The sequence below is a fragment of the Pholis gunnellus genome, assembly GCF_910591455.1.
Source record: "Pholis gunnellus genome assembly, chromosome: 2".
Taxonomy (NCBI): domain Eukaryota; kingdom Metazoa; phylum Chordata; class Actinopteri; order Perciformes; family Pholidae; genus Pholis; species Pholis gunnellus.
The window spans coordinates 4,461,830-4,488,761 of record NC_136536.1 but is presented as its reverse complement, the minus strand read 5'-3'; the positions used below and the strand labels follow the sequence as shown (position 1 = coordinate 4,488,761).

Sequence of the window (26,932 nt, the reverse complement as noted above, 5' to 3'; positions counted from 1 at the left end):
CCGAGTCTCTCTTACACTGTACAGTACATCTAACCAGTTACTATCAGCAAGAGGTAATTTCACTCGTTTCACTTTCAGTCGTCGGTCCAATTCTGTCAGGTCATCTAAGAGTTCTTACACAGCAGGTGTGTCACAGTACACTGGCTGGTTGAACAGCACAAGAGTGGAGTGTGTGCTGAAAAAGGCTATAACTCACCTCCTGATACCGCTCGCTTATTTAAAGCGTGATTTATGCTCTAAAGCGTGTTCTTTTGTGAGGGATAGAGTTGAACTGTTGATTCTGGACTCTTTAGACGCAGACCTTTTACGTTTGGTGACAACTTGGCTTCACCGATCTACCGAGTAGATTTCACCCCGAGCTCGGTGTTCTCTCGTCTGGAGCCCATCTTTTATCCCACACGTGTCTTCAGTTCGAGGCTTTCAGCCTCGCATGTGTTCACGATGGAGGAATTCTTTCCATCGCCGAAACACACAAATATATCATCGTATGACCCAACGCTGACAACTACAGTCTGCTGCAGAGAGGGACAGTAGTAGAAAGGAATGTCCCCCAGGACAGATCAGTACAGACTCGGTGAACTGACGCTGTCTTCGGGGTGTGCGGCAAGTCTGCAGCGGCAACTGGAGGAGGCAGCTCTGAGGTAATGTTTGTCTCTGTCTCCCTTCAAGATAAACCTGTCATTAGAGCACCGGCGGACCTGTCACATTCTGACTCTGCTTTCCTTTTTTCATTTTTTTTATTTCCTCTCAGAGAAATGGCGCAGAACGTCGTGATCCGGAGCAGCAGAGGAGACTCTTTTTGAGAGCGGTCCCTTGACTGTAGGGGGCAGCTCTTACTTTGCGTTCTCTAATAATACATGAGACCAGTCGTCTTTCCCTGTGATGCTTTACTGAATTATTGAGTCACAGTTGTTTTAACTTCCTCATTACCTTATTAGTGTTACAGATTTTGTTTGTCAAACCGAGACATGCTTATTCTACTGTTTTGGACCCGGTGGGTAGCTCATGATTTTACAATGAGAGCATGCAGCTTCCCTTAATGCTGCAGCTCAGATGTTTGATGTCTTAACATGTCTCCTACTGCTGCCTTTGAAGGCCCGCCACCTGCAGCAAGGCTCCATCTTTTACAGGATGTCTCCCGCTGTCAAGCTTCATCTTTGATGGCAGGAGACAGAATTGTAGCTCTTTTGCCAAATTTGTTTGTCCTCAGCATAGACATGACTAGTCTTTTGTCTATGTTTTCTTCTCGGCTGCTACATTTAAATGGACTTGTACTTGTACAGCGCTTTTCTTGTCTTCCAACCACTCAAAGTGCTTTTACGCTACATGTCATCATTCACCCATTCACAGCCATTCACACACGGATGGCAGGGGCTACCATGCGAGATGCCACCTGCCCATCAGCACTCTACCTAACCATTCAATCACCGCAGGCACAGTCTGTGAGAAGCGGTGGTTCATAGATGATAAACTCACAGAAAATTCTCTTCAACTCTGCAGCTCCCCTCGGCTCTGTGAGCTTTTTGGCATCTTTCAGCTCAATGTTTTGGTTTTACGATCTGATCTTTACTAGTTGGCTATCGTAGCATTGTTTAGATGGCTGTAATGTAATGTTTAGCACCACAGCAGGCAGCTGCCTCAGCGAAAAATAGTCGAGAGTAGGCCTATGCTGCCTGCTAAGTACCTAAACAGCAGAGAAGTTAGCGACTAGCTAGCAGCTAAAGAGCCAGCCTTTTCCTAAACTCAAATAAGCGGTTTTGTTGCTTAAGTGTGTTCGAAAAGGACACCAAGGGGTCTGACATGGTGTCAGAATGTGACGAGTTGGAATGAGTGTTGAGAGTCCCAGATATTACCCTCAGGTGTTGGTGGAGACCAAAAAAGAGCTGAAAGGAGTGAAACACACATACTCTATTTCTGCTGGATGTGTACACAAGAAGCTGTAATTAACAGTTCGCCACATCAACTTACCTAAAACGTGATAATATGTTGTGTTTACAGCTTGTTTCCACTGCCCCTAAGTGGCATACAAATCTGTTATTCAGGTTTTAAAAGGTTAATTTGGACAATTTTGTTGTTATTAAGAGGAAAAAGATAAGAATGCTGTTATGATAAACTCAGTCTCCTTGTTGTTTACCGTGTGGATTTGGCCATCCTGCAATTTTAGATCAACATTCATATATCATTATACACACAAAAAAGAATTCTAAATTCTCACACATTAACAATTTAATATGCACATATGAGAGACTGAATTTTAATGTTTCAAAATGAAGTGTAATGTTCATCTGTACATTTCCACTAGTAATATCTGGAGATGAGGAAAACTCAGTTTTTAAAGAATGCATCCTAATTCTCTCTGCACTCTGCGAGTGTCCTCTCAGCAGAAACCATCAGCCCAGGCGTTACGATGAACCGCTTTCGGTTCACGCGGGTTTCTGTCACAGCAGACGGGCGCTTTGTTCGGCCTGCTCGTCCTGTCACCAGACACCTATCCTTTTGAGGAGCGGTGATTTATGATGGAAGCGATCGCTGTGGCTCTCTGTGCCAACTGACAATGCTTTGGCTGCTTTTGTTCCCTCTTCAGGAGTCACATGTGGCATCAGATCATAGTCCAGATCATGTGTACACTCTTCTCCTCGCGGCAAACCGTAGGCAATGTAAGTCCATTTCCGTGTCGGGGTCTTTGCTTTTGACTGCGAAAGAGCAAAGAATCTAAAGACTTCCTGCCAGGAACCCATTAAGGTGTTTGTCACTGTCTGGCACAGTATTAGGAGTCACTACCCATCGGGCTTTCATTCTGGATTTAACTAGGCCAAGAGGAGACACTCACTAATGAATGGCCAGCCAAAGGAAAAACAAAACATTTGTATTGCCTGTGCTCCGTATTGTAAAGACAACAACGGCAATATAACATTACAATAACCATAAATCAACGTACTGTAGGTATAAAGCCTCTGTAAAATCATTGAAGGCGAGTGAAAGTGAGATTCTCTCCCCTCCGTTGCTCTCTTTATCCCGTTTCCCTTTTGTTCTATTCTTTATCTCATTACCATCACTGAAGCTGACCTCAGAGCAGGGCGTCCAGCTGTGTTCCCCTGCCCTACAGACAAACCTCTGACCCCACGCTGAACCGGAGGATCATCTACCACTGTCACAGCCTCATCTAGCACTGTCACCGACTCCGACTCCGAGGTCACTCGGTGCACATTACTTGTTTCAATTCCGTGTCCTTTTAATGCGGATTAGGAACTTAATATTGATTGTGCACGTATTGCAGCGGAAGAAGTGACGGGTGGAAAAACATGTTCAGAGGAATGAACAGAATGACCTCAGATACCACCTGTCAGACATCTCTACCGTGTTTACAGCCAACACTGACTATTATTTACAGGGAGCCAAACTTTATTCAAGTGGTTATTACAGTTCATGACATCTGTGTATGAAATTAACCACATGCTTAGGCCACTTTGTGACCCATACGCACACATTGTAAATGTGCAGAACACGTTTCTTTTGCGTGCAAACAATTTTTCCTTCAACGTCTTTTCTGGGATATGCGTTTGAATCCAGCAGCAGGGAATGAAACGAAAGATAACGTGATTGAAAAGGTCTGTGGCACCCGGCTTCAAAAACACTTTTGTCACCAGCATTGTGGGATACATATCAAAAGAAGCACTTTCAGGTATCTCTTTACCTCTTTTGGGTGGAAGGTGAGGGTGTTTCCATCTCTTGGCAGAGCATGAGTGGAGAGAGGGAGAAGATTAATGGTATAATAGCTCTGACCACATGGTTTAGTTATTTAAACTGGCAGCATCAGCTCAAATTGTTTCATAGCTTTCTGCAATGATACATTTAGGAGCGTGTCTGGACAGGTCGTAAGATGCAAGAGCAGAGAATTCATTGCAACTCCCCCTGAGCTGTTCTGCCAAGAGACGGGAGCTTGGAAGCTATGAAAGCATCCAGAATGTTTACATGTTTGTGCACCTTTTCTTTTGTTAATCGATTGCCCAACACACAGAGGGGGAACTTTCATGGTTTCGTTTTGCTATTGTCTCCACTCTTTCTCCAAAGTTGCGTCGTGGTGAGTCGGGCGCTTGTGAGGAAAAGATTTCATAATCAGGGGGTGAAGCCTCACCAGTGAGACTGCGGCTTATTTATTATGAACCTGCCGTTCTGTCCAAACCAATTAGAAACAACCAAATCAAGACGAGAAGATGCCAGCTCTGTAAGGGCAGAGAAGGGCCGTCACGACGCTGGAAGAAGATCAGTGATATTTCCTAACCGTCACTGAGTCTTACGGGGTTGTAGTGAGTTTGGTGTTTTTGTTCAAAACATCCCGTGTCAGGACGCCCGAGACGCTGGAGGATTACTGTAAGCTTGGCTCAGGTGACGTCTTCTGGATGGAGAGGGGGGGGGCAGGTATGAGGGCCCTCTATAGCCCTGTTCCTAAACCACTCCAAAAGCAAGGAAAAAGTATCATATGGGGTGCTCAGATCATTTCGAGATACAACACCACGCACCATCAAAGGTCGCTTTTAACACACTCACTGAAAGTTCTCATTACCCTGTTTCTCAGATGCATGGTTGCACATTTCAAAAGCGTTCAAAGGAAGGTTAAGCGGGCCGGTATGTTCGCTCAAATCGTCGCAAATGGCTCCTCCAAAAACCCCCCCAAGAGCTGATCCAGTCTTACCTTAATGCCGCCGACAATACCTCAAAGCTATTTGACCACTGTGTTTACCTGTAATATCAGATTAGGCCATAGGAAGTCAGATAGACAGCCCCCCCCCCCCCCCCCTGTGAGGGCCAAACTTTTGTGGATCTCTCTTGCGGGGAGTGGATATTGTCTGCTATCTCTGGCTTCCATCGCAGAGTCTCAAACAGCACTCTGTTAAGAGAGTGCATGAATGAGCTCTGCGCCCGTGCAGTATCTCTGGAATCACATAAAGACAACCTTGTGCTCTGCAATTTACTGTGCAGCGCTCAGGTGCTTGTGCATGTCTCAACCAGAGGAAAAACAAAAGTATGACTGACATAATCATGTGTCAGAAGATTTATGGTCAGAGAGAGCGAAGGGGAGAGAAAAAACTGGAGAGCACATTTTCTCGCTCCTCCTCCTCCTCCTTCAAATTATTGTCTTTAGTGCTGTCCACTTGTTTGAGTGAAACGTTGGAAGCTGTTGAAACGGAATGGTTCACATACATTGTCGCGCACACACACACACACACAGCCTTGTGTTAATGAAGGCCTTGTAAAATGTATGATTTAACAACTCTTTTACTGTGAAATTATGAGTCATTTCCTTCTTCATTGGTGGTATATTTTCAGTCGTCTCTGGAAAAGCAAACACAAGATGCCGTCTGTGTCTCATGGGTAACTTTAATGCTGTCATGCAGACACAAAAGAGAACAGACAGTACAAAGAAGTCCCATCAAGTTCATGAGATGACTTGGAAACAACAAATCCTGAATCAAATCACTGGCTTCAACAAATCTTCTGCATCAAGAGTTCAATTCCAGATATAAATCTGATCCCCGGTGCAGTCGAGGCCGATCTAATGATAAAATGGAGAACAGGATGGATCTTGCTTAAATATGTGTTAAAAGACTCATTGTTGGCGTTGACGCTAATTGCCGGCTGGAGCGCACTGCCGGGCCGCCCTGATGTAACGGGTCATGGGAGCAGATAAGGAAGCTGTGGCAGGCCTCCAGTAATAACACAGGGAGCGAGCCAGACTACCAACCATAAATCTACTGCTACCACCAATTTCCAACTACTGCAGGTGGTGTGTGTGTGTGTGTGTGTGTGTGTGTGTGTGTGTCTCTCTCTCTCTCTCTCTGTTTGTGTGTTCTTATAAACAAAACTCCAAAGGGGAATGCAACCCCACTTCACAGCAACACGGATATTACACCCCCTGAACATCTTGGCATGGGCCCGGTCCTGTTTATGGAGAAACACGGCTAAGAGTATAATTAGCATTTCAGTGATCCTGACGGGTGTCTGACACAGGCTGCGATATCAAAGAAGGTGGTACTTTGTGCTTGTGACTCAATAGGGATGAAGTGACTGCGGCCTCTGTGTGGTGGTGGTTTTTGCACCTGACTGGAAAACACTGCAGGTGGATTACCTGGAACAGAAGCTGAACTACATTGTTTGTTTAAAAAAAAAAAAGGAGAGACATGTTGTGCTGTAAATATTAGCACCCGAGGTTTCATGGTAAATCCTTCTGATTAATCTGATTGACTAGTGGAAACTTTAAGGGCACTTTGTAACCTTTAGAGCACCACATTTAAAAGTGTCCACACAAACCGTGTCATTCAGAAGTTAGATCGCCGCCAGTGGAAGTAAATAAGTGACACATATAAAGGACTCTGAGGTGTGAGTGTTTTGTTGGTGAGATAATGTGGTGTGCGTCTCTCACACAAAACCCTAGTTTAGGTTTAACCAGATCTTTTGGAGCAGCTGCCTTTTCATATGCGCGAGTCTTTTGTATCAATATTATGAAAGCTGAAAGCTTTTGTCGGACAGAGACGAGCCTCTTGTCATTATCCCCCCTCACGCCCTTTTTTTCTATTCATTCTGGGCCGATTATCACTGCCAATGACACGTGATACGGCTAATCTACTGTAAATGAAACCTGAAATCTCATGTGTCTCTGCTTTTACTGGGGGGAAAAAAGGAGTTTTTTTTAACAAGAAAAAACAAAAAACAGACCACGTGGGAATGTTCTAAAATACAGCACAGGTGAAAACTTTATGGGCTGCATTTGTCAATCCCAGGAGATTATTGGAAGCAGGTTTTCCGTCAACACCTCAGGCCCGTCTCCCCCCGCTCCACTTCCAGGCCCGATGAGAGTGGAATCTGTAACGACTGTGGGCTTTAGCGTCGTTAACATTTCCCTGACACGTCGGCCGGCCTCTCTTGGAGACTGCCCTGCATTTTCTCGGCCGCGCTGGAGTTGTTGTAGCAACTAGTGGCCCAGGAGTGAATGAAGCAGATGTGCGAGTCATCTATCACCTGACAGGCTCCCACTCCCACGACTGAGCAAGTCATCTCCGTGACAGTCTGCACCGACCGGTCTCATCAATTACTCCGGTGCCCTACCATTAGGGCACAAACGCTTTTCTCCTCTGACACGTTCAACTGCTTCCCAGTCTGCAAGATGGGCCCTCAATTAAGCCTGAATAACTTTCTCCCCTGAAAGGACATCTCTCTCTCTCTGCGGCCCAGTGTTGCACACATTGTACTTGTAGGATAAGCACTTTGAGAGCAGATTTATTTCCATGGTGACCGTATGATATTGTCATATGATTGTCTGATGATGATGTAAACCACTCTGTGGCTGCCATTTATAAAAGATTTACACTTATGTTCGTTTGAAAGTGTAAGTAATTAATCCGTTAACGGTTAATTAATTCCTATAGAATGAGCAAGTGCGGAAATGTATTGTCACAAAAGTTCGATAACTCCACGGCTTGACTGTTTTATGGCAAGAAAATGTTAAAAGTCGATATTCCTTTTGCTCAATTTCAATCGCCATTTCTATCTCGCCATTTACAGCACATCACAACTGTTCTATCCGTGCAAAACTAAACCATCCATTGGTCTTTTTCTCTCTGGCACGATCACAGTGAGACTTGCATGTCTGAGGAGGAAGCAATAATGGGAATCACGTCTTGTTAGTGTTATTCTGCTCCTGTATTCCATCAGTAGTAGTCATGAAATGCAGTAAACACAGATGTTTGAACACAGACACAAATGAACAGTTTCTATCACTTACAATATACAACTATGGCAGTGACAGCAGGGGCCAACTTACATATATCAGCTTTTTTTTTCCACAGGGATTTAAAAACAGGTCTCAGAACTTGACATTGAATATGCAAAAGATATAAATAAGACATTCATATAAAAATAGGCTTTTACAAAATATACTCTCTGAACCAATATTTACCAAAATGGAAGTGGAAAATGTGCCTGTGTTTTTGATCAGCGAATAAGTCTTGATGAGCTAAATCAGCTTGACGTAGGCGATGCCACTGAAGGCAGTCAGTAGAGCGTACAGCCTTTGACCTCAACAAGTGGGATTCTCCAGACTAGCAGCAAACAGAGGGGAAGACAAACTCATGAGAGGGTCAGGAGGTCAATGTGAGCGGCCTACAGCAGTTTCATCTGGAGCAACATTATTCTAAAACACGTTATTATTCCAGGCAAATTCAAATCCAGTGTGTTAACAAGAGTGTGGACAGGTTTTTATCGCCTTAATAAACTAAAACCCAACATTTAGTTATCCATAATGGACAAAATCAGTAGTTTTTTTTTTTTTATAGAATAAATTAATATTAATTATTTTCATTCTCTACATACAGTATGTTAAATATTCCAAATGGCCAAGTGTCATTTCATCTGAGCACAGAGCGAGAACAGCAGAGTGTCCTGCCCAGCGATCACATCCACCTCAATTCATTTGCATTGGCAAAGTCCATTTCCTAAATGTCCATATAGCTTACATTATTTTTGATGTTTGGCACCCCATCCCATGTGCCAGGGTACAGTTTTTTCTCTAAACTGTGTCACTTTTTCGACATCAGTCAGTCCAAGAAGAGGGGTGAGGAGCTTTGTGTGCAAAAGAATCACGACGCCCCGTCTTCAGCTTCCTGTATGCACGGCACAGGAGTTCCTCCTCATGTATGAAAAGACTGCGAGAACAGCCTTCATGCAAAAGTTCAACAGTTCCAGTTTGTCCGTGAACACACAAAAGACAATAACTCACACACGTCTCATCACACACACACACACACACACACACACCATCCAATAAATACTCTCACTTGCATGTGTACACCTCTGTCCTCTCGCTGCAGGTGTTGCACTTGACATAGCAGCACCACAGGAACTTGCAGTTGCACTGCCAGACGCGGGAGTACTGGTGCGTGTTGTACCCGCGGCCGCAGCACATCAAGTCGCAGCCGCTGATGTGCTGCATCATCGTCTTGTTGCACACCCTGCCCTGCGTCCCCAAGCTCCCCGTCACGAGGTCCGCCTCGCAGTAGTTGGGCGACTTGTCTATGTACACCAGGTCCGTGTCCATGGGCTTGCGGTAAGAGTAAGGCTTCTTGATCTTGAGGAATTTAGGGCGCTTGTTGCGGCTGGCTTTGATTGGCTCCACGTGCACGGCGTGGGCATACTTCTCCTTGAGAATGTAGCCGAGCTCGCGGAACTTGGGAAGTGTAGTCCAGCAGGTTTTGGTGGTGCAGGAGCCCGAGACGCCGTGACACTTGCATTCCAGTCGCATGCTCTTCTCCAGGATCTAGACACAGAAAAACAACTTAGTAATGTAGTAACAACCGGCAACTGTGAAAACACTCCAATGATGAGTGATAAATACACTCTGGTGATAGATTAATAACAGCCGTACTGGATTATTAAAACCAATTACCATGCAGTTTACTATAATAATGATTTTACCTGCTAAACAAATTGCGTTATATTTCAATGAATATTTTGGAACCCCCGGTGGATTTCAAACTGCCAATTTGCATTTCAACTCCTGCACCTCGAGACAAATGTGCAACGTAATAACAACGTGACTGACAAATACACCGTGGTTGGGGATTAAATACGGCCCCGCCGCATAGCTGTGTGATACCGTACACACAGAAGCCAAAATAATGTATCAGATTTCAGGCTCTGTGTGTGTAGTTACCACACACAACACACAAATGTCAAGAGTGACTGTACAAGGCGCCGAGTGACTAGGATTACTGCTAAACCCTGAGCTGATGACAATGAGAAGTGCCATTGACTGAAACTGGAATTTCCTTTAGCAACAAGGTCAATTGCAATTTCCTTTTGTTAAAAATGCTCCGGAGTTCTGTATGCGATATGGTCTCCCGAAGCCGTTGACGAGACATTTATGCGTCTGTGTACTTGGCAAGTACACTGTAAAACACAGACGTGTGAACAAGAACCAAGAAAAACAAGGTTTCTCTTGAGCAAACCGCTTCATAAAACCCTGGGCTTCAACTCGCTAATCCATCAGTTGTTCTGTGACCAACACTTGTGACAGCCTTTGTCTGGACGTCTTCGACCCGGGGAGCTGTGAGCGGCGCTCCTGCTCGGTGTCACCGCTTTTGATTAGCATAAATAAAGGAGGGGGGGGCGACGACTAACAAACAACAGAGAGGCCTTTTTATTAGCAGAAAAGAAGAAGTAGCAAAGTTGTGAATCCACCAGTACAGTCTTTTTTTCCCCCCTGGGAGGCAATTTAGCTGTCCAGATAAGCCAATTGGAATTCATGGTGCTGAGACGCACGTAGGAGATGGTCTATGCGGAGGGAGGCTTTTCAGCCGGCGTGGGGATGGACGTGTTGGTTGTGTGAATCAGGCTATTTGGCCCAGTGAGACAGAGAGAGAGAGAGAGGGGGATATGAGTAAACCTGGGCAAAGCTGCTTCTCTATTCTTCACAAACACCAACCTCACTTTGACTGTTTGACACATTATTCCACTCAATCCCTAACCTCTAGACTTACTGGAGTCTCTTTGTCACTCTGCAGCCATGCATGCAGAAAAGCCATCAAACGAGGGGCTCCACACATCATGAAAACCGTCCTTATGACGTCGTTGTTGTTGTTGCCTCTCGCTCCGTTTTCATAAGGCCCCTTTGCAGTGGGGTCCGACAGTGAGCACGGCCAATTTGCAAGGTATATTAAAATTGATTTTCACTGATGAAGATCCAATGACTGAATAAACAATGTGGCATGCAGATAGAGTGCATGTAACTGCACTAACCAAACAGTAAACCCCCCCCGTGGTGCATGTACAAACACACTGCACCTGATTGTAGGTGGGGGTTGCCATGAAAGGTAACAGTGTACCGTCCCAGCTAATGCCTTTTTGTACAGTGTCAATCTGTTTTTCAGTGCATAGATCTGGGTTGTAATCAAACCCTGCCACTTAAGACAGCTCTTCTCTTAAAAGCAGCCTTTTATTCCACTGCTTGTTCAGTCTTGGCCCCGCTGCCCAGATCTTTGGCAAAGGTTCACCCACACTATAGCGCTGTCACGATATCAGATTATCACTCCGCGATTAGCATGGCCAAGAGAGTTCGCAATGGTGATTTTATCACGATATCTAGGGGATGTTTTTACTGCTATCAGTCAAACTCATCTTTAACTTTGTTTATTGTGGATTTTGTCTCTTTTTTTTGTCTAATGAAGTACAGTCATAATACAGGAGATAGAGAGAGAGTTTGTGATCATAACTCTAAATAAAAATGAGAAAGGAAAGAGACGGAAATGATTCAAGAAGCCCTGGTACATTTACATGATATCATATGTTTATTATTAGTATATCAATATTTTGTTTTTTAAATATCACGGTTATAGTCAATACCCGGTAATCGACTCCACATCGCGGCAAAGACCTTTAGTAGTTACTGAGTTCAGGCTTAAACTAGTTTAGTTTAGTTCACTTTTTAGTCTTTGCTTTATATTCTTTGTGCTTTGATGGGATCAAATTCTGTGATCCGATAAAGTCGCTGTGCCGACCGAAGAGACGTAACCCTAATGCTAATCACTTACCTTGCGTCCCACCTCGTTATTATGGAGGTTCATGAGCGTCCTCGCGTTCTGTTTGACCTCCCGGGCGTCGATGAAGACTTTGGAGAAGCCCAGGCCGTAGCTGATGTCGGCCGAGCAGCCTCCCCACTTCCAGCCTTGGTCCTTGCTGTAGAAGCCCTGCTTCTCCTTATCACAGCTACAGTCGCTCAGGTTACCCTGCGTGCAGGCCGCTGTGATGGCGTGGGCCACCCCGGCTGCGATGAGGGCGTAGGTGAACGCAGCCTCCTTGCTACCTATAGCGGGGCAGAGGAAAAAAAGAGGGGGATGAATAAAATGTTGCAGGAGATTTGTTTTTTTTTTAAATAGAGAATGTCATGGTGTTTCTCCTCCAGTTTAAGGGAAATGCAATAAGTACGTGAGGGGATTTTGAAGATTAATTATTAACAGTTTGTGTGCTTATATCACAGTCTGGCTGACATATTCACTCAAGGGCTGCAGTGTTTTGAAACCTGACCTGGAAACTGTCCTGCCCATGAACCAAAATGGCCGCCGGGTGGTATAGTCAACAAAGCGGTATGAATAAGAGGGCTGTCGACAAGGAAGGGCTATTGATCCGCTCAGAAACTGTCCCATTCTGTGTAAACTCATAAGGCACTGACATCAGAATCTTCCCCCTGACTGTTATCTCGACCAAGTCCAGCTAACAAATCATTTACACGCTCAGGGAAATATCGGCAAATAACTAAAGGCTAATCTGACAGGACTCATACAGACAGATCCTGCAGCAAAGATCTCCAGTCAAATAAGGAGCCGAGGAAAAAACACAATCGTGATATTCAGAGCTTTTTATAATGCTAACAATGCAATATATACTCCCCTTCTGAGCCAATGTGAAACAGCCCATAATGTGTTATTCATATCCATGATCAACAAGTAGCATATTCTAATTTCCAACAGGAAACTCCTGGTTATAACACGCAGCATACCTATGTGTACACAAACTCCTCGTGTCTTTGTTCAAAACAAACATCATACCTACTCTGTGCTTCCTCCTGCCACCCGGTTCACTATGTAGAGCCGCCATGTTTTTGATAAACATCTTGGATGTGTGCCCTTGCCATTGAAAAAAAAAGAAACTCATATTGAGGCATCAATTATGTGGACGTTTTTATAGACTTGATGGGCACCGAGCCAAAAAAGAAGGTGTGTCTGTCAGTTCTGACTGCACCGTTGTTAATTTTTCCCCTGCACTTCTGAGTGCATGAGTTCACCGCACAAGGGATGGTATGAATTCCTCCTCACCTTGTAATGAGAGGTGGAACATATTAAAACGAGAGAGGACGGAAAAAAGCCCGGTTAAGCTGAACTAGATGTGCCAGTTCGCTGTTCTTTCTGCCATGTTTGTTTCTCTTTCATCCCTCTCTCAGCCTCTGTATATGCACCCATAACCTCGCACAGCTTAGTGTAACTACAAAGTTCGAGTGCAAACACAGCTGAGGCCTAAAATGGCTCAAAGCTGATGCACCTTGCATCACCCGTGAGGATTATGTCAGTTCCCGGGTCACTCCTCCTTCGCTTTAAGAACAATTGCGAGCTGCGCAGCTCCACTCAGCCTGGGCATCAACAATGGCATTCATTTACAACCACTGGCCTTCGACGCTAATCTGATCGGTGAAACTAATCTATTTGGTACGGCTGTCCACGCCGTAGAACTTAAACTCCTGTCTTGGAAACACAAACCCGGGCTGTTGATGAGCTCCAACCACTCATTCATAAAGGAACAGATTGTCAAACACCACGAGAGATAATCCTTTCTCTCAAACAGCTGGTCCAAGCTACTGACCATTGTGTAAAAGGGTGTTTGGATTCTTTGTTGAACATAAATAGTTCTGGCAGAACTCAAATATATTTTAATTATTTAAATGTGAGTGGTTTTTACAGAGCATCTTCTGTGGTGATCAAGCTCCACTGTCGCCGTAAAGGCATCATTACTCAAAATATCATTATACTTCATTAAAAGGAGGTGCTCCTGTGATCAATATCTTTTATCCACTTTGCAGTTCAAAGTAGCCAACAGATGAGCCACAAAACTCCAGCCATAATTTAAGCATCCACTGAGATTCATCCACTCTTTGTCGCAGAATTTCGTCTCAGGAACACCGATTTGAACTAATTTGTTTCTCTAATTTAATACGTTCTGGTCTTGCTTTCCTCTCGGCTTTGCCCCGCTGTAACTTATACCCGTGGTAAGATCTACGTCCTAACAGTGAGAGCCACAGCACCCATCACTGGACGGGATAAAGACCAGTGAAAAAGTGTCTCCGGAGACTCTGCCGGGCTGAAAAGAAAAGGCTGCCAACATTCACGAGAGCTTTGTTACAGTGCTGGCTGCAGACAGCTTTTACAGAAAAGTCCCACTCAATGAAGAGGTTGGAGCAAAAACTAGGCCTGATGTAAATGACACTGACTCCTTGTGCTATGGATGCAATAACGCAGGGCAGATGATCATTTAATATGCAGAATAAATTGGTGTTGTCTGGTGCAGGTTTTGACTAGAGATTAAGAGTATCTGCAATTAGATTATATTTTGTGAGACATGTGGGAAAGGATGCACGTCAATGCCATTTTTTTTATCTTTACAAGGCATCAGGTCATAATTTTACTCATTGATATAGGCCTGCATCTTGTAATTATTTGTGAATATTAACTATTTTAAAGGAAAATCATAAAAGAGCCAGAGATAAAGACCGGGTGCGCATTTTACGCACAATGCGCACACATTACGCATTGAAGTGCAAGGTGTTTGATAAACTGTGTAAACTGCTGGGGGGGGGGAGGTTTCAAACCGTGAACAAACGTTAACAGACAGCAACATACCCACTTTCAACTCTTTGCCGAAGACTGTTCTCTCTCCGAGCGCAGAGCAGTTCCAGCGCCCGTTTTTGAACTGAAACTGACACTCGTTGATGCCCATTTGGGCTCCCTCTCCGATGACGATAATGGCATCGGGGCGACTCTGGCAGATTATCCGCTGTCTGGGGGCCAAACCGGGGATCTTGTTACAGATTATGCTCGCACCTAGGGCCACCACCGACGAGAAGCCACTGTGAATGGAAGATGGATATGACTGAGAACAACTTCTTCTTCCGCCCCATTCTTATATTTTTGGTTTGTTAGTTTGAGTCGGGTTTTTTTTCATCCCTAAAGTGTTTGAATAACCTTTTATTAAATATCTGTTTCCACTAGTTTCTTTATTAACTAGCAGCATAGCTGATGGTCATAAACCAACATGAAATGTATTCCTGTGGAAAATAAATTAACTCTATTATAATGCATATTAACGGTAAATGATCAACACACTTATCTGTTCCACTTTAGAAGAGATATTTGGTCTACGGGGCACAACTAGACTAATTATTTAAGTTAAATAAAGTTGTAAAAACTTTTAATTATTATACCAGTGTGCGTTTTACAATAATGTAAAGCTATAATGATAAAAATGGCATGAATGGTAATAATGAAGAGTTGCCACGAGTCTACTTTAGATACATTTACGCTCTTTCCCTAATGTTATATTATTTATTCATAAAATCACCACAAACATGGAACACAAGGTGCTCACAGATAAAGTCTCAACACCATCCGTCAGTCGCTAAAAGTCCTTTGTGTTCGAGAATAACCTACAACAAACCTAAGAAAAGTCAAATAAGCGCAGCTCACCCAATTTTCAAATAAACAATTCCCAGACAAAGTAAAACTCTTAGAATCCAGCGTCGTGTTCTCCGACTCATTGCGGCCCCGCTCTCAGTTTCATGCAACGATCTGCAGAGCTGATGAATAACTCGGTTCGCTTATTCTCCGATCGATCACAGCCCACAGGTAACTCCAAAGGAACTCCAAAATGACGAAGAGCATCAAAAAAATAGTACGCGCTCAGGAGAGAAAAAACCTTTTTTCTTTTTTACAAATTGCCGGTTAGGTTAGTATCCAAACTCCCTGTACGTGGCCCCCTTTCGCTGGGCCTTCTTGTCATTGCGAGGGTGTCACAGGTAACCCTTGGGGTGAGCAAGTACGATTATGTCTTTCTCACAGTTCCTCTGCTACCCGCAGGTCTTGGCTATATATCTGGCTCATCTATCTGGGGCGTGTTCACAGGAGACATGAGGCCCTGCTGAAGAATCCCGCCAGGGCTGAATCTCAGCACACACATACACACACAAATATAGACACACGCAGGCACACACACACCCAAAGACACACACGCACACACACACTCTCTCTTGTGCTGTGAATTCACCTTGACTGATTGGGATGGCTTGTTATTTGGTTATTAAGTGGGTCAGGACTCATCCCAATGTGACCATAAGCTTATATTTTACCCAGATGTTATCAGTTTGGCTTCACTTGATTTACTCGTATTTTTTCCACACAAAGGAACATGGAGATAAAACATTTTTTAAATAAAGGGCACTGACTTGTTTTTAATTAGATTCATATTCAGGCTGCCTCATAATAGAGTGAATGATATTTTCTTTTCTCCCAGGTAACAGGTGGTTAAGTCACACGTTTAAGATATTTAATACCTTTTTTTTAGTTCAGTTTTTTTCATATTTAAAAGTAGAATTCATCCACTTCTCAGTTGAATACCCTGTGAGCGCTACCTGTTGTGCGTCTCTGTCCCGGACATGCCTCCGGATCACCTGCCTTTTACAATGGCGACACCTAGTGTCGGAGTGAAGACATTGCAACCTGAAAGAAAGGCAAAACAAATGTCCTTGTCCCTGTATGCTTTCCGTAGTTTGGACCTGTTCGCTGTCACTGTGACGGTAAATTGTTGTTGAGGGGGCGCAACATTGTCGATGTTAGTATGGATCTTCATCACCCGCACTTGATCGGTGATTGCCTCATTCATATTTTTACTTTCCTGACTGAGGAGGATTTGATCCGTGCCTCCGCCGTGTGTCAGGTGAGGAGTGTCAACACTTGCGGAAGTAGCTCACGTGCAATAAGAGCTAACTCATTAAGAACTTTCTGTCTGATTATAATGATGTGTTTTCAGGAGTGGAATGAAGCTGCAGAGACTCCTTGGCTGTGGAGGTGAGACTTGTCTATACTTCCATCTCTGTCTTATGAATTTAAACTTGGTTAAAGTGGCAATATCCAACATTTTCATTTAAATAAATCTCTGTTAAGTCATTGCTAAAGGGGTTTACAATGGCTCACTGATGCAAGTAGATATAAATATACTGAATTGTGAGTATCCTAGACCAGATTATCCTGTTGTCATTGATACCCAATCCAGCTATTTGAGCCAGTATCGGTATTGGTGCATCTCTTCTGTGAATAATCTTTCATATCAAAACTAAATATCCATTTCTGTGCTCTGCTCAGGAGGATGTGTCTGCAGCGCTGGAGTTTCTGTAACCTTGCTGTCTTGGGGAGTGAACAGGTGACTCGCTCGTGGAAGAGATACTTCCTGCGACGTTGCCACTTAGAGACGAAGATGACGAAAGGCAGGTCAGGAGGTTACACCTGCAAAAGCCTCCGAGGACACACAGGTATGCTCTCTCTCTCTCTCTCTGGAATCTCCTTTGTATGACTTCATGAAGTCTCTCATCTGATTTTTCTATCTGACATGCTGTCCATCAGGCAGGGTGGGAGGGTTTGCATACCTGCAGGGAAATTCAGCTCAGCATCCTGACATCTGGAACAGCAGCTCCACAGTGTGCAGCGCGTCTACCGATGGCACAGTCCGAGCATGGAACATCCAAAATGCAAGTGCCAACACCTTCAGCATATCATCGTGCATTCTCAGTGCAATCATGTTAAAGGTGCAGTGTGTAGGATGTGGCGCCATCTAGCGGTGGGTTTGCAGATTGCAACCAACTGAGATTTTTCTCGTGTGCAAAGCGTGAAGGAGAACTTTGGTGGCCAAAGCGAAAATATAAAAAAAAAAGGAAAATGCGAATGGCCCTATTGAAGGCATAGACTGTATATAAGAAGTGGAAGTCATTCATTGGTTTGTGGACTGACGTTTTGAAGCCTTGAGTTTGGCGATTTGGCCGTTGCCATCTTGGCTTTTTGCAACCAATTAAGAAGTTACCATATTTGTAATGCAAAGGAGTGATGTAGTAACGCCGTTTATGGCTCTGGTAACGGCAGCGACCTGTCAATCACAGTAAGCCCGCCCTAAAGCATCCCCTGCTTTATGATCTATTTGACTCTAAATGGACCATCATTCACTAAATGAACATCATGCTGTATTGAAGAAGACTTGAAACTAGCATTTTGACCATAAATTCATATTTACAATGTTTACTGAGGGAATAAATCAAGAGAGAAGTAGTCATTTTCTCATAGACTTCTATAGAATCCAACATCTTTTGCAACTGGAAGAGTCGCCCCCTGCTGGCCATTATAGAGAATGCAAGCTCCGTCAAGAGGACCCGCTGGGCTATTTTTTCCCTAGGAGTGTTCTGCCCAGTCACGTCCAACTGTGCTGTGATTGGCTAGTACTACTGTGCTGCGATTGGCAGAATATCTAGCAATAGCTTTCCTGCGTTGTGACAAGAGGATTGACTGATTAGAGTCTTTGGTGTGGATAAAGATGTTAATTTCTCTCAGTTATCGGCTGGCTAATTAGCTAGCTACTTATTCGACCAAGCTTTCATTCTACAAAGTGGTCACTCGTTGGGCAATAGCAATGTGCTTTCCTACGCTGTGACAAGAGTGCGTGGATGAAGCATTAAGTTGTGTACTGATTCAGCGGCTAGCTAGTTAGCTAGCTAGCTTGCTAATTCCACTTCGATGCTACAATGGTTACCGAAATCTCCTTAAATTCTACACACTGTTGCTTTAAGTATCAATGCTTGTTTGGAAGCACAGAGTTTGATTTAAAATGTATCTACTTCATCCAAGTTTGTGTTTGTAAGTTTTTGATTTTGTTTGTTTTTCATCCTTCCTAAATTGATTGTATGACTTCTGTGCCGTATTTACAGACAATGCTCAAGAAAACATGTAAACCTCAACTTTATTTGCACATGCTGTGAGTCCACAAATGTGCTGCAGTCACATCCCACTGCAATGCAAACTGATTTCCCCCGATAGTTTCCTCTCCCTTGTAAGTAAGTAAGCTACTGGAATAAATGTCGTCCCCGAGGCATTAACCTCATGTTGCACCTTTGTTTCTCTCAGGGTGAGCTCCTGTGGTGCAGTCCCGTGCAGGGTCCTTTAACAGCGATTGTGAGCGATGAACAGCATGAAGTGGTGATCACAGCCGACTCCACGGGCCTCATCAAGACCTGGCGAGGTCAGACCGGCCAGGAGGTGGCCTCCTTCTCTACTGGATCTCCACACTGTACATTACTTCAGTACAACATCAACAACAACTGGTTTCTGACTGTAAGTAACTTCAGAATTTTCTGTGTAATATTAAAGCATTTTATTTCCAGTAAAGTAACATGTGCTGCTCATTATATTCTCCTCCAGGTTGGAACCAGCCAGGGATCTGTGTGCACACTAGCTGACTCAGCTTTGACTAGAAAGTCCAGCGTGATGGTGTGCGACAGCTTTAATGTCAACACATTACTGGTTTCACCGGACAAGAAATGGATCACTGCTGGAAACAAGGACAATCTTGATTTAAGTCCAAAGGTATTTATGCGTGTGCTTCCTGCTCTGGCCCGTCCTCTTGTGTTTCCTTTTACCTCACTACCTCGGGGCAAATGTCCCAGACGGAAAGAAACATACGACATTTTGTAGATTTGTGTTGTTTGGTTTATTGGCAGGTGATTTACACTGAGAGTTTGACCTCGCCGTCTGAGGACGAGGACCCTCTGTGCCAGTCTGTGCCAGTCACTGGGTGCCAGGCCGCTGTCTTCATACCCACCCAGCCTGCCAGACTGGCCATCATCCACCACAACGAGCGGCCAAACAACAAAGCCCTCACTGTCTTCGATGTCAGCATTAAAAAGACGAAGTACAAGTCAGAGATCCAGGGTGAGGACTGAGATATGTGCCGGTTGACTCTGATGTGCTTTGAATGTGGTACTGAATCTCATATCAGCCATTAGAAACATTGCAGTTGGTGAATCATTGTAGGAAAATCCACCATTAACTAAGCAGCTGGTACAAATACTGTTAGATTTTCTAACACATCTACAGTGGAATTTAAAGGTTCAACATTGTAAGAAAGTAAGATTTTCATGCCTTTTGTTTATTATTAAGCAGGTCTAAGTGTTATATAAATACTGTAAAAGTATCGAAAAGCTCACTCCATGGAGAAATACACACATCCCGTATTCAGACGCTGTACCTTTAAACGAGCAGTCAGGATTCCCATACGCTGTGATGTCACAATTATTTAATATATAGACCATTTCACAGTAAACATAAACATTCTAAATGTGTCCCAGTTTATTTCATGTTGCAGTGCGTAAGGTCTCCAATAATATTACAACAAATGTAATTCTGGGACTTGCAGGTAAATATGAATTGAAAATATATAAGATAAACTGGTTGCAAGCTTAATATCGCATAATATATCCTGAAATCTATATTTTAGGGGTTTAAAAAGTAGATTTTCTTTCCCTAAATATTGTTGTTGTCTTGTGCTGGTGTGATTTTTGAATCTCATCTTAGTCCAGCAGGTGGAGTCCTTCCCCTTGACACTGAACCAACGGTCCTCACACGTCCATCTAGCGGCCAAGGACAGCAACTGCTTAGTGATGGCCGCTGGTCAGGAGCTGTGGGTCTACTCTCTGAAAGGAGCCCTGCTCGCCAGCTTTAAGGAGCACACTATGCCTATCTCGTCTATGTGTGTGGTGGGTTCTTTTTCTCATTTGGAATTTAAAAGAAATATCCTTTCATCCGTCGAATGTATCTGTTTTATACGGTAAAATACACCACCTGTGTGAAAATGTCTTCACATTTACAGGATAGCTTTCGCGTGGTGACGGCATCTCAGGACCTCTCCTTACGAGTGCTGACATGGAGGAACGACCGGGACCAGGGGTTGACCCTGGAGAGCCGGTACCACCTCCTGGGAGGCTCTCACACTGTGTCCAGGTACTGTTCGCCGTATCAGCAATCAGCCAAGTCAATGCAACAGCCTGAATACAGGTATTTCCTAATTCTTTTTTACACTTTGTATGCCCTGTTCTCTAGAGGGTTCACTCACGTCGCCTGTGACTACTCCAGCGTTGTGGCCTCAGCAGAAGGGAAAGACGGGAAAGACGTCTTAAAGGCGTATTCCTTCACCTCCTGAGCCTACAAGTAGTTTGCACGACCCACTGGAAGGAGGAACGTTTGCTTTTATTATGAACTGTTCATCATGTGTGCAGACAATCGGGTGTTCTTTGCTTTATCTACTTTTACAGAAAACAGAATGTAAGACTTGTTACAGATGAGAAACTCTATGTTATGGGAAAGGAATTTAAACGCTGTGTGAAAAAGGTCTGTAAGGATATAAGCGGGGATAATGTTCTTTTACTACGCTTTTAAACCTGAGGTATGTTGAATATGTTGGTATAATATGGTACGATATATATATATATCTTAAGGCGTAACGTTTGCAAAATATATTATACGTTACCTCTACTCACTACTGAGGCAAGAAAATACTGAGTTATGTAATAATCGACATCTCTATACAGCCCACATCTACAAAAAATGGAAATCTTGCAAAAGTTACTACATATTAAATCATTTTGTCACAAGGCACAAAAGCATCCTTTTCCTCTCTCATGCCTCCACATGGAGGTACAGCCAGTGCGCCACATGTACATAGTGCCTACATTAAAGGCAGCGTCTCCTCCGCGACGATGGCCAAACATCTCATGTCCTCGAGGACGCACCGCAGGGCTGTAGTCATGGACTCGTACACTTTGCTTCCATCCTCCGAGTTGTTTTCCACCTGCTCAAAGGCAAACAACAAGGCTCAAGTTGTTGAAACAAAACCAATGGCGAGGAATTTAATTGTTGAGATGAATCGCTAATAATTAGCTGTATTGATTTTCTCACCCAGGTGAAAGCCTTGATTGTACGATTCAGGAAAGCGTTCTCCACCTCTTCTGGTATCTCCAGCATGTGAGCCATACAGTCAAGTATGCACGTCAATGTCTGCTTAGAGGCCTGGGAAGAGATGAACACGAGGGTTAAACGGAGCGTCACAGTCCAGGCGATTCTTCGTCGCGCTGCTGTTTCTTTCAAAACTGCAATCGGCACAGAACGCTCTGACCTGGTCCAGAGCGTCGAGGACGGTTTGAGCGTCGGATTTCAGGGCTTTGGCTTCCTGGATGGAGATGACCGGCTCTTTGAGCTGCTCCAGCCACGCCCACATGAGCCCGGTGAGGATGAAGGGATCCCGCTCCATGCACAGACTTTCCCAGCCACCGCCTTGGTTCAGTTCTTCCTGCACACATTCAGGCAGTCGTGTTGTTAGACCCAGTCTGCATTTGACTGAGGCAACTTATTGGGACACCTTCTGTTAGAATATACCTGTCCTTATAGCATCTTTGGAATTATTCTTTTTACATTATCTGCAGGAGTCAATTTGTGTGTGTTGTTGTACTTTACTTTTACTCCTTTTGTAGTTTAATAAATGTGATAAGGTAGCACATCCCAGATTTCAAAATCAAAGAGGACAAAATATTAGCATTTCATCTGTTTAGTTCGCTTCTTTGGGGCGTTTTTAAGTACACAGATTCAGATCAGTAATATACACAAGGTCAGAGTCAACACACAGCTGGGGGTTGGATGAAATTATTTGGGGAACAATCTACTTTCCCATGGCTCTAGATACAGGAACCATTCACAAGCATGTCGTGAAATCTGATCTAAACCCCATTACATACTGTATTGGGCTCCACAAAACACTGTTTCTGGCCATCATTGGTTCACTGTTAAGATAATACACTAGATGGGACACTTGAGTAAACCTTATTCATTTGTAATTATAGGAGATGATCCTATATCACTTTCTTGCTTGTCATGCAGGGAAAAAAAATCAACTCAAAATAAAATGTCTGTGGAAGGATCGCAACTTTTGCACTAGTGTGCACACAATAACATTACAGTCTTTGTGATGGACAAATTCAAGGATTTAAATAATTTTGGACGCATTTCTACACATACCGCCACATCACTAGTATAGGTCACTTACCTGCCAGGCCAAGACTTTGTTCTTGTGCTCTTTTTCCCCATCAAGACAAAGGTCCACTGCCATGGCCTGCGCCACGAGGAGCCTCCTGGCGTCCAGGGACAACTCTGTCTGCAGGGTGATGAAGGGCACCTCTGAATACTCCTCTTCGCCATCTCGAGGCTTCATCCCATTCATCTCTAACTTCCTCCTCTGCTGTGCCTTCCATCTGGACAACATCGCACCGTATTTGGGGGATTCATTGTTTCCGAAGGACTCGCTACGTTGGATGCATTTCTGCTGCATCTTCTTCAGCAGAATGGACCCGTCGCGCTGGTTTTCTATGTTCTTCATTTGCCAGAGTGACCCCGATGAGCCGTGTGAAACGATGCATGTGGTGCTTTTCCAACCTTGACCCTGGGCGGCAGGGTGCGTGGCCTCGGGCATTTCGATATTGTCCTGCGACATGGAGCCCAGAGGTTGCGTGAGAAGGTTGAGCTGTGAGCCCAGCCGTCTCAAGTCTGACTCGCTGTAGCACAGACTTTTGCGGTGGTAGAAGATGGGCGGCTCGTGGAAATGTCTGGGCAACGTGGGCACGCCTGGTAAGCGGGGCTCCTTTGCAAATGACTCCGGGCCCATCTTCTCAATGTAGCTTTGAGTCATCTCGTCGTCATCACTATCGGGCGCCTGCAGAATGTCTTCCTCAATCACCTGTCGGTTCTCCGCAATGTCCAACAGCAGCCTGGACACCAGCTGGACAATCTTTGGTAGGTGCCTCAGCTCCTTCCTCTCGTCGCCGTGCAGTATGTGTCTCTGGCGGTTCAGGTACTGGGACAGGGTGACCGGGTTGAATCGAGGCTCAGCGCTGGAGAACACGCTCCTCAAAGGGGCGAGGAACTGGACGAAATCTCTGACACAACGCAGCTGACCTCGGGTCTGGATGGAGTTGGAGCGTTTAGCGCGAATGTACAAAATAGCCTGGTTAGCAGTCATCCTGGTCGCATAGGCCAAGAAACATGCTAACAGCACACCTGCAGGGCAGAAAAGGGGAAACCCTTCATTGCGTGTTGTTCGGATTGAAAGACCAGACCACAACAACAATCCCTCACAAATCTACCTGTTCTGCCCAGACCGGCGTGACAGTGGACCGCTATCTTTCCCTCCTGCAGAGCGAAGGCCATGACCTTCACCATGTCCAGCACCGTGGTGAGGTTGGCCACCCCATAGTCACTCCAGCCAAAATTGTAGAAATAGACTGAAATGGTGAGATGTTCTTAGTTAAAAAAAAACAATACACATGTATCAAGGATTATTGCATAAAGATACACGTACTGTTGTTTTCCATGAAGACCTCTGGGCGGTATGAGAAGCCGCTCTCTGGCTCCAGAGGGTTCCCGCAGCTGGCATGTTCACCAGGTATCTGTAGGTTGATCACTGTTTTAATACCATTCCTTGACATAGACAGAGACATCAACGGTTGATTATTCTCATTCTCAGGCGCTGTGTGTTCTTAGTCAGGTGGCTGCGTAAAAGCAAAGTTGCGTATACCTTCTGAATTGGTCGATGATGTTGTACTTCTCAATGATTTCTGTTGAGGGTCTGGACATAGCGAGAAGATGATCAGAAACCCTAAAAGCAATAACAAGAGGTCAGCGGGTGTACTGATACTGAAATCATTTGACATGTTTTGTTGTACTATCACAACGAAAGATGAAAAAGCATGTGTACCAGGACGAGTAGAGGCCTTTTATGGCCTGTTCTTTATCACTCCAGTAACCTGGGTTGTCATACTTGCAGGCTTGCCCTCCACAGCCGATTGAGCATTGCATGTGTCCGGGAATGACATAACGTATAGCTTCTCCTACCAGTGTGTACCTCGCCCTGGGGGCTCTGACTGGAGTTAATACAGGGGGAAAGAAGAGGAAAAAAAAATGTGATTTTACGCAAAGCTTTCATCTAAAATCGTTAGTAATTTTATTGACCCGTTTATTGTATTTGATTTGCCCTCCAAAATCTAACTGAAGCTATTAGATGAGTGGTTTCTCAGCAGGGTATTATAAAGTAGTGCAGCACTGAGACGCCACCATATGTAGGTTGGTCTGTAACACCTAAATGATTAAGAGCATCTGTGGTTAGTGCTCACTTAAAGAGGTGTCTAATCCTTACCTGGCATTGCAAGTCTGTCATCAGGGCATTACATTAAAAATAGCCTCTCTTCTGGCAGCATTTTTATGTAGCATCTTGGTGAAATACAAAAAACTGTAAACTACGGTTGTAGCTGACCACCTAATTGGCCTCTAGTCATTGAAGGAAACTTTTATTGGTGCCCAACTGCCATCCTCACTTACTGTATTCCATCAGAGCTCCCCCTCTTGTCTTTGCATGGAGTGCCATATGAACAGACGCTTAGGCTCACATCCACAGTCATAGCAGAGCCTGGACACACACATGTATCTGCCTTGTTACACTATATTATACATGTCGTCATATGCATGCTGTAAACTAGTTGTTGCTGTTTATCTTTACATTAAGCATGAAATGCAGTTAGCAGCTTCCTAACAGAGTCAGGAAAATGCCTTTCATGAATAACCAGAGCTTTGGATTTAATATTTTTGGAAGAGAGAAGCACTTTCAAATACAAATTATGATCAAAGACAACATCATAAGTCATATTCACTCTCATCTGTAAAGCAGACGTAATCCATTTTAAGGCATTGCTCTTTTTTAGCTGGTAAGTCTACATCACAGTACAACGTTCGTTGTCATTCTTCAACACAAATGAACAAAATATATCAACTTTGAATTATCTAACAAGGACAAACCAATCCAACAATAAATCCAACATAATAGAATTCAAAAGAAAGCCTGAGTTACCTGTCGTGAGTGAGACGAGATGCCTGTCACCACCATCTACGCACACAAATGCTTCACCGCTGCAGTTGCCAACATTTGTGTCATCAACCTCCACCGCTCTGACGTTGTCCTGTCCCGTCTCCAGCTCTGTGGAAAGTCAATCCTGTGGCCTCGCTTGATTTGATTCGTCTCGGATTATCCCCGCGTGGCCCGGGGTGGGGCAAAACACAAGACACTCACAGGATCGTCTGCCCTCCTTTGTGGAGAGCCGTCTATCTCACCAAGGGGTGACAGATCAAGCATGAGAATAAATTAACCTCAAGAATGTGTTGAAAAGTATTGTAATTGTCTCCATGAACAGGTTCCTGCAGTCTGCGGCTCTGTGAGGGGGTTTGGGCTAATCCTGACTCCTCCTGGATTAGACGACTAATCTTGTTACATGCATAAAATAGAGCACCCACTCCTCGCCCAAAAGTCATACTACAGCCACGTCACTGTTGCCTTCTGCTGGACTGGTGTGAGATACAATGATGCACAATATATTCTGTCTGTTAATGCACATGTTGTCGTTAGTTAAGACCTTTAGACACATGTCTAAACTATATGCATGTTGTGCATAAATTCAAACAGATTTTGGATATTTGTCCTAAGAGAGTTCAGAGGATTTTCTGAAATTAACACACTGAAAGTGTCTTACTCTGCTGCTACAAATAGTGGGGCCTCAGTGACGTAGATAAGAACTGATTGGCTTACATGGCACCTTGCTAAAGCGGGTTAGGTTTAAATTAGGGGTGAGAGGTCAGTCTATGATGTTCAGGATTTGGAGTGACTTCCGAGGCACAAACCCCCATGCAGTTCTAAAATACTGCCATTAACATAGTAGAAAGGGACAGAAACGCGTTCTGGATTTATATTTATACCTGAATTTAGACTAGACTAGATCTGGTCCTAAACCTTTTTCAATACGTGTTTTCGATTAAATCCTATTATCTAATTTGAACTGATCAAATTAATTGTATTATGCAGCTTAGAACTTATTAGTAATATATATAAATACTCACATCTATCAAGGTCTTTAAATGGTCTCTACTGATCAGAATTATTCAATTCTTAAATTTGACCAATACTTTCCCTTAAAGTCTGTCATTTAAACTATCAACAGTAACAGAGAGGAACAGACAAAATGAACAGTCAACACAACACTACTAAGCTTGTACATATGTACATGTACAAGCTTAGTAGTTGTGTGGGTAGTATTTGTCATGCTTAGTACTATATATAGTACTTGTCATGCTTAATACTATATATAGTTCTAAGCATAACAAGTACTACCCAGGCCCAGAGTAAAATCACAGGCATGACAGTGATTAGTCAGGCACAT

At 44.0% G+C, this 26,932-nt stretch overlaps 3 protein-coding genes across 3 annotated transcripts; 1 reads left to right on the top strand and 2 right to left on the bottom strand.

The window, feature by feature from the left end:
• Positions 1–6,568: 6,568 nt before the first annotated feature.
• wnt7ab (wingless-type MMTV integration site family, member 7Ab) lies at positions 6,569–15,641 on the bottom strand. The gene is made up of 4 exons (XM_079183190.1): positions 15,282–15,641; positions 14,439–14,665; positions 11,583–11,854; positions 6,569–9,310 (listed from the first exon to the last, which is right to left on the bottom strand). The coding sequence occupies exons 1-4, from the start codon at positions 15,350–15,352 to the stop codon at positions 8,828–8,830; spliced, it is 1,053 nt and encodes a 350-aa protein (XP_079039316.1). The 5' UTR covers positions 15,353–15,641; the 3' UTR covers positions 6,569–8,827.
• A 733-nt stretch (positions 15,642–16,374) lies between these two features.
• fbxw12 (F-box and WD repeat domain containing 12) lies at positions 16,375–21,272 on the top strand. The gene is made up of 10 exons (XM_079181937.1): positions 16,375–16,527; positions 16,621–16,658; positions 16,953–17,119; positions 17,211–17,335; positions 18,756–18,962; positions 19,050–19,214; positions 19,349–19,559; positions 20,202–20,383; positions 20,497–20,627; positions 20,727–21,272. The coding sequence occupies exons 1-10, from the start codon at positions 16,429–16,431 to the stop codon at positions 20,824–20,826; spliced, it is 1,425 nt and encodes a 474-aa protein (XP_079038063.1). The 5' UTR covers positions 16,375–16,428; the 3' UTR covers positions 20,827–21,272.
• A 21-nt stretch (positions 21,273–21,293) lies between these two features.
• On the bottom strand, positions 21,294–25,092 carry ptpdc1b (protein tyrosine phosphatase domain containing 1b; the record flags this gene model as incomplete). Its single annotated transcript, XM_079181909.1, has 9 exons — positions 21,294–21,474; positions 21,582–21,692; positions 21,799–21,972; positions 22,723–23,729; positions 23,816–23,953; positions 24,031–24,149; positions 24,247–24,327; positions 24,427–24,592; positions 25,047–25,092. 9 exons carry the CDS (start codon positions 25,090–25,092, stop codon positions 21,352–21,354), a joined length of 1,965 nt encoding a protein of 654 aa, XP_079038035.1. The 3' UTR covers positions 21,294–21,351.
• Between the last annotated feature and the right edge of the window lie 1,840 nt (positions 25,093–26,932).

Bases quoted from the DNA above. Each gene is read 5' to 3' on its own strand.
- fbxw12 (XM_079181937.1), top strand. From the start codon at position 16,429: ATGGATCTTCATCACCCGCACTTGATCGGTGATTGCCTCATTCATATT. The intron at 19,560-20,201 runs GTGAGGACTGAG...ATCTCATCTTAG, and splicing joins GTACAAGTCAGAGATCCAGG to TCCAGCAGGTGGAGTCCTTC. The intron at 20,628-20,726 runs GTACTGTTCGCC...CCTGTTCTCTAG, and splicing joins GGCTCTCACACTGTGTCCAG to AGGGTTCACTCACGTCGCCT.
- wnt7ab (XM_079183190.1), bottom strand. From the start codon at position 15,352: ATGAGTCGGAGAACACGACGCTGGATTCTAAGAGTTTTACTTTGTCTG. The intron at 14,666-15,281 runs GTGAGCTGCGCT...TTCCATTCACAG, and splicing joins ATTGTTTATTTGAAAATTGG to TGGCTTCTCGTCGGTGGTGG. The intron at 9,311-11,582 runs GTAAGTGATTAG...TTCTGTGTCTAG, and splicing joins ATAACGAGGTGGGACGCAAG to ATCCTGGAGAAGAGCATGCG.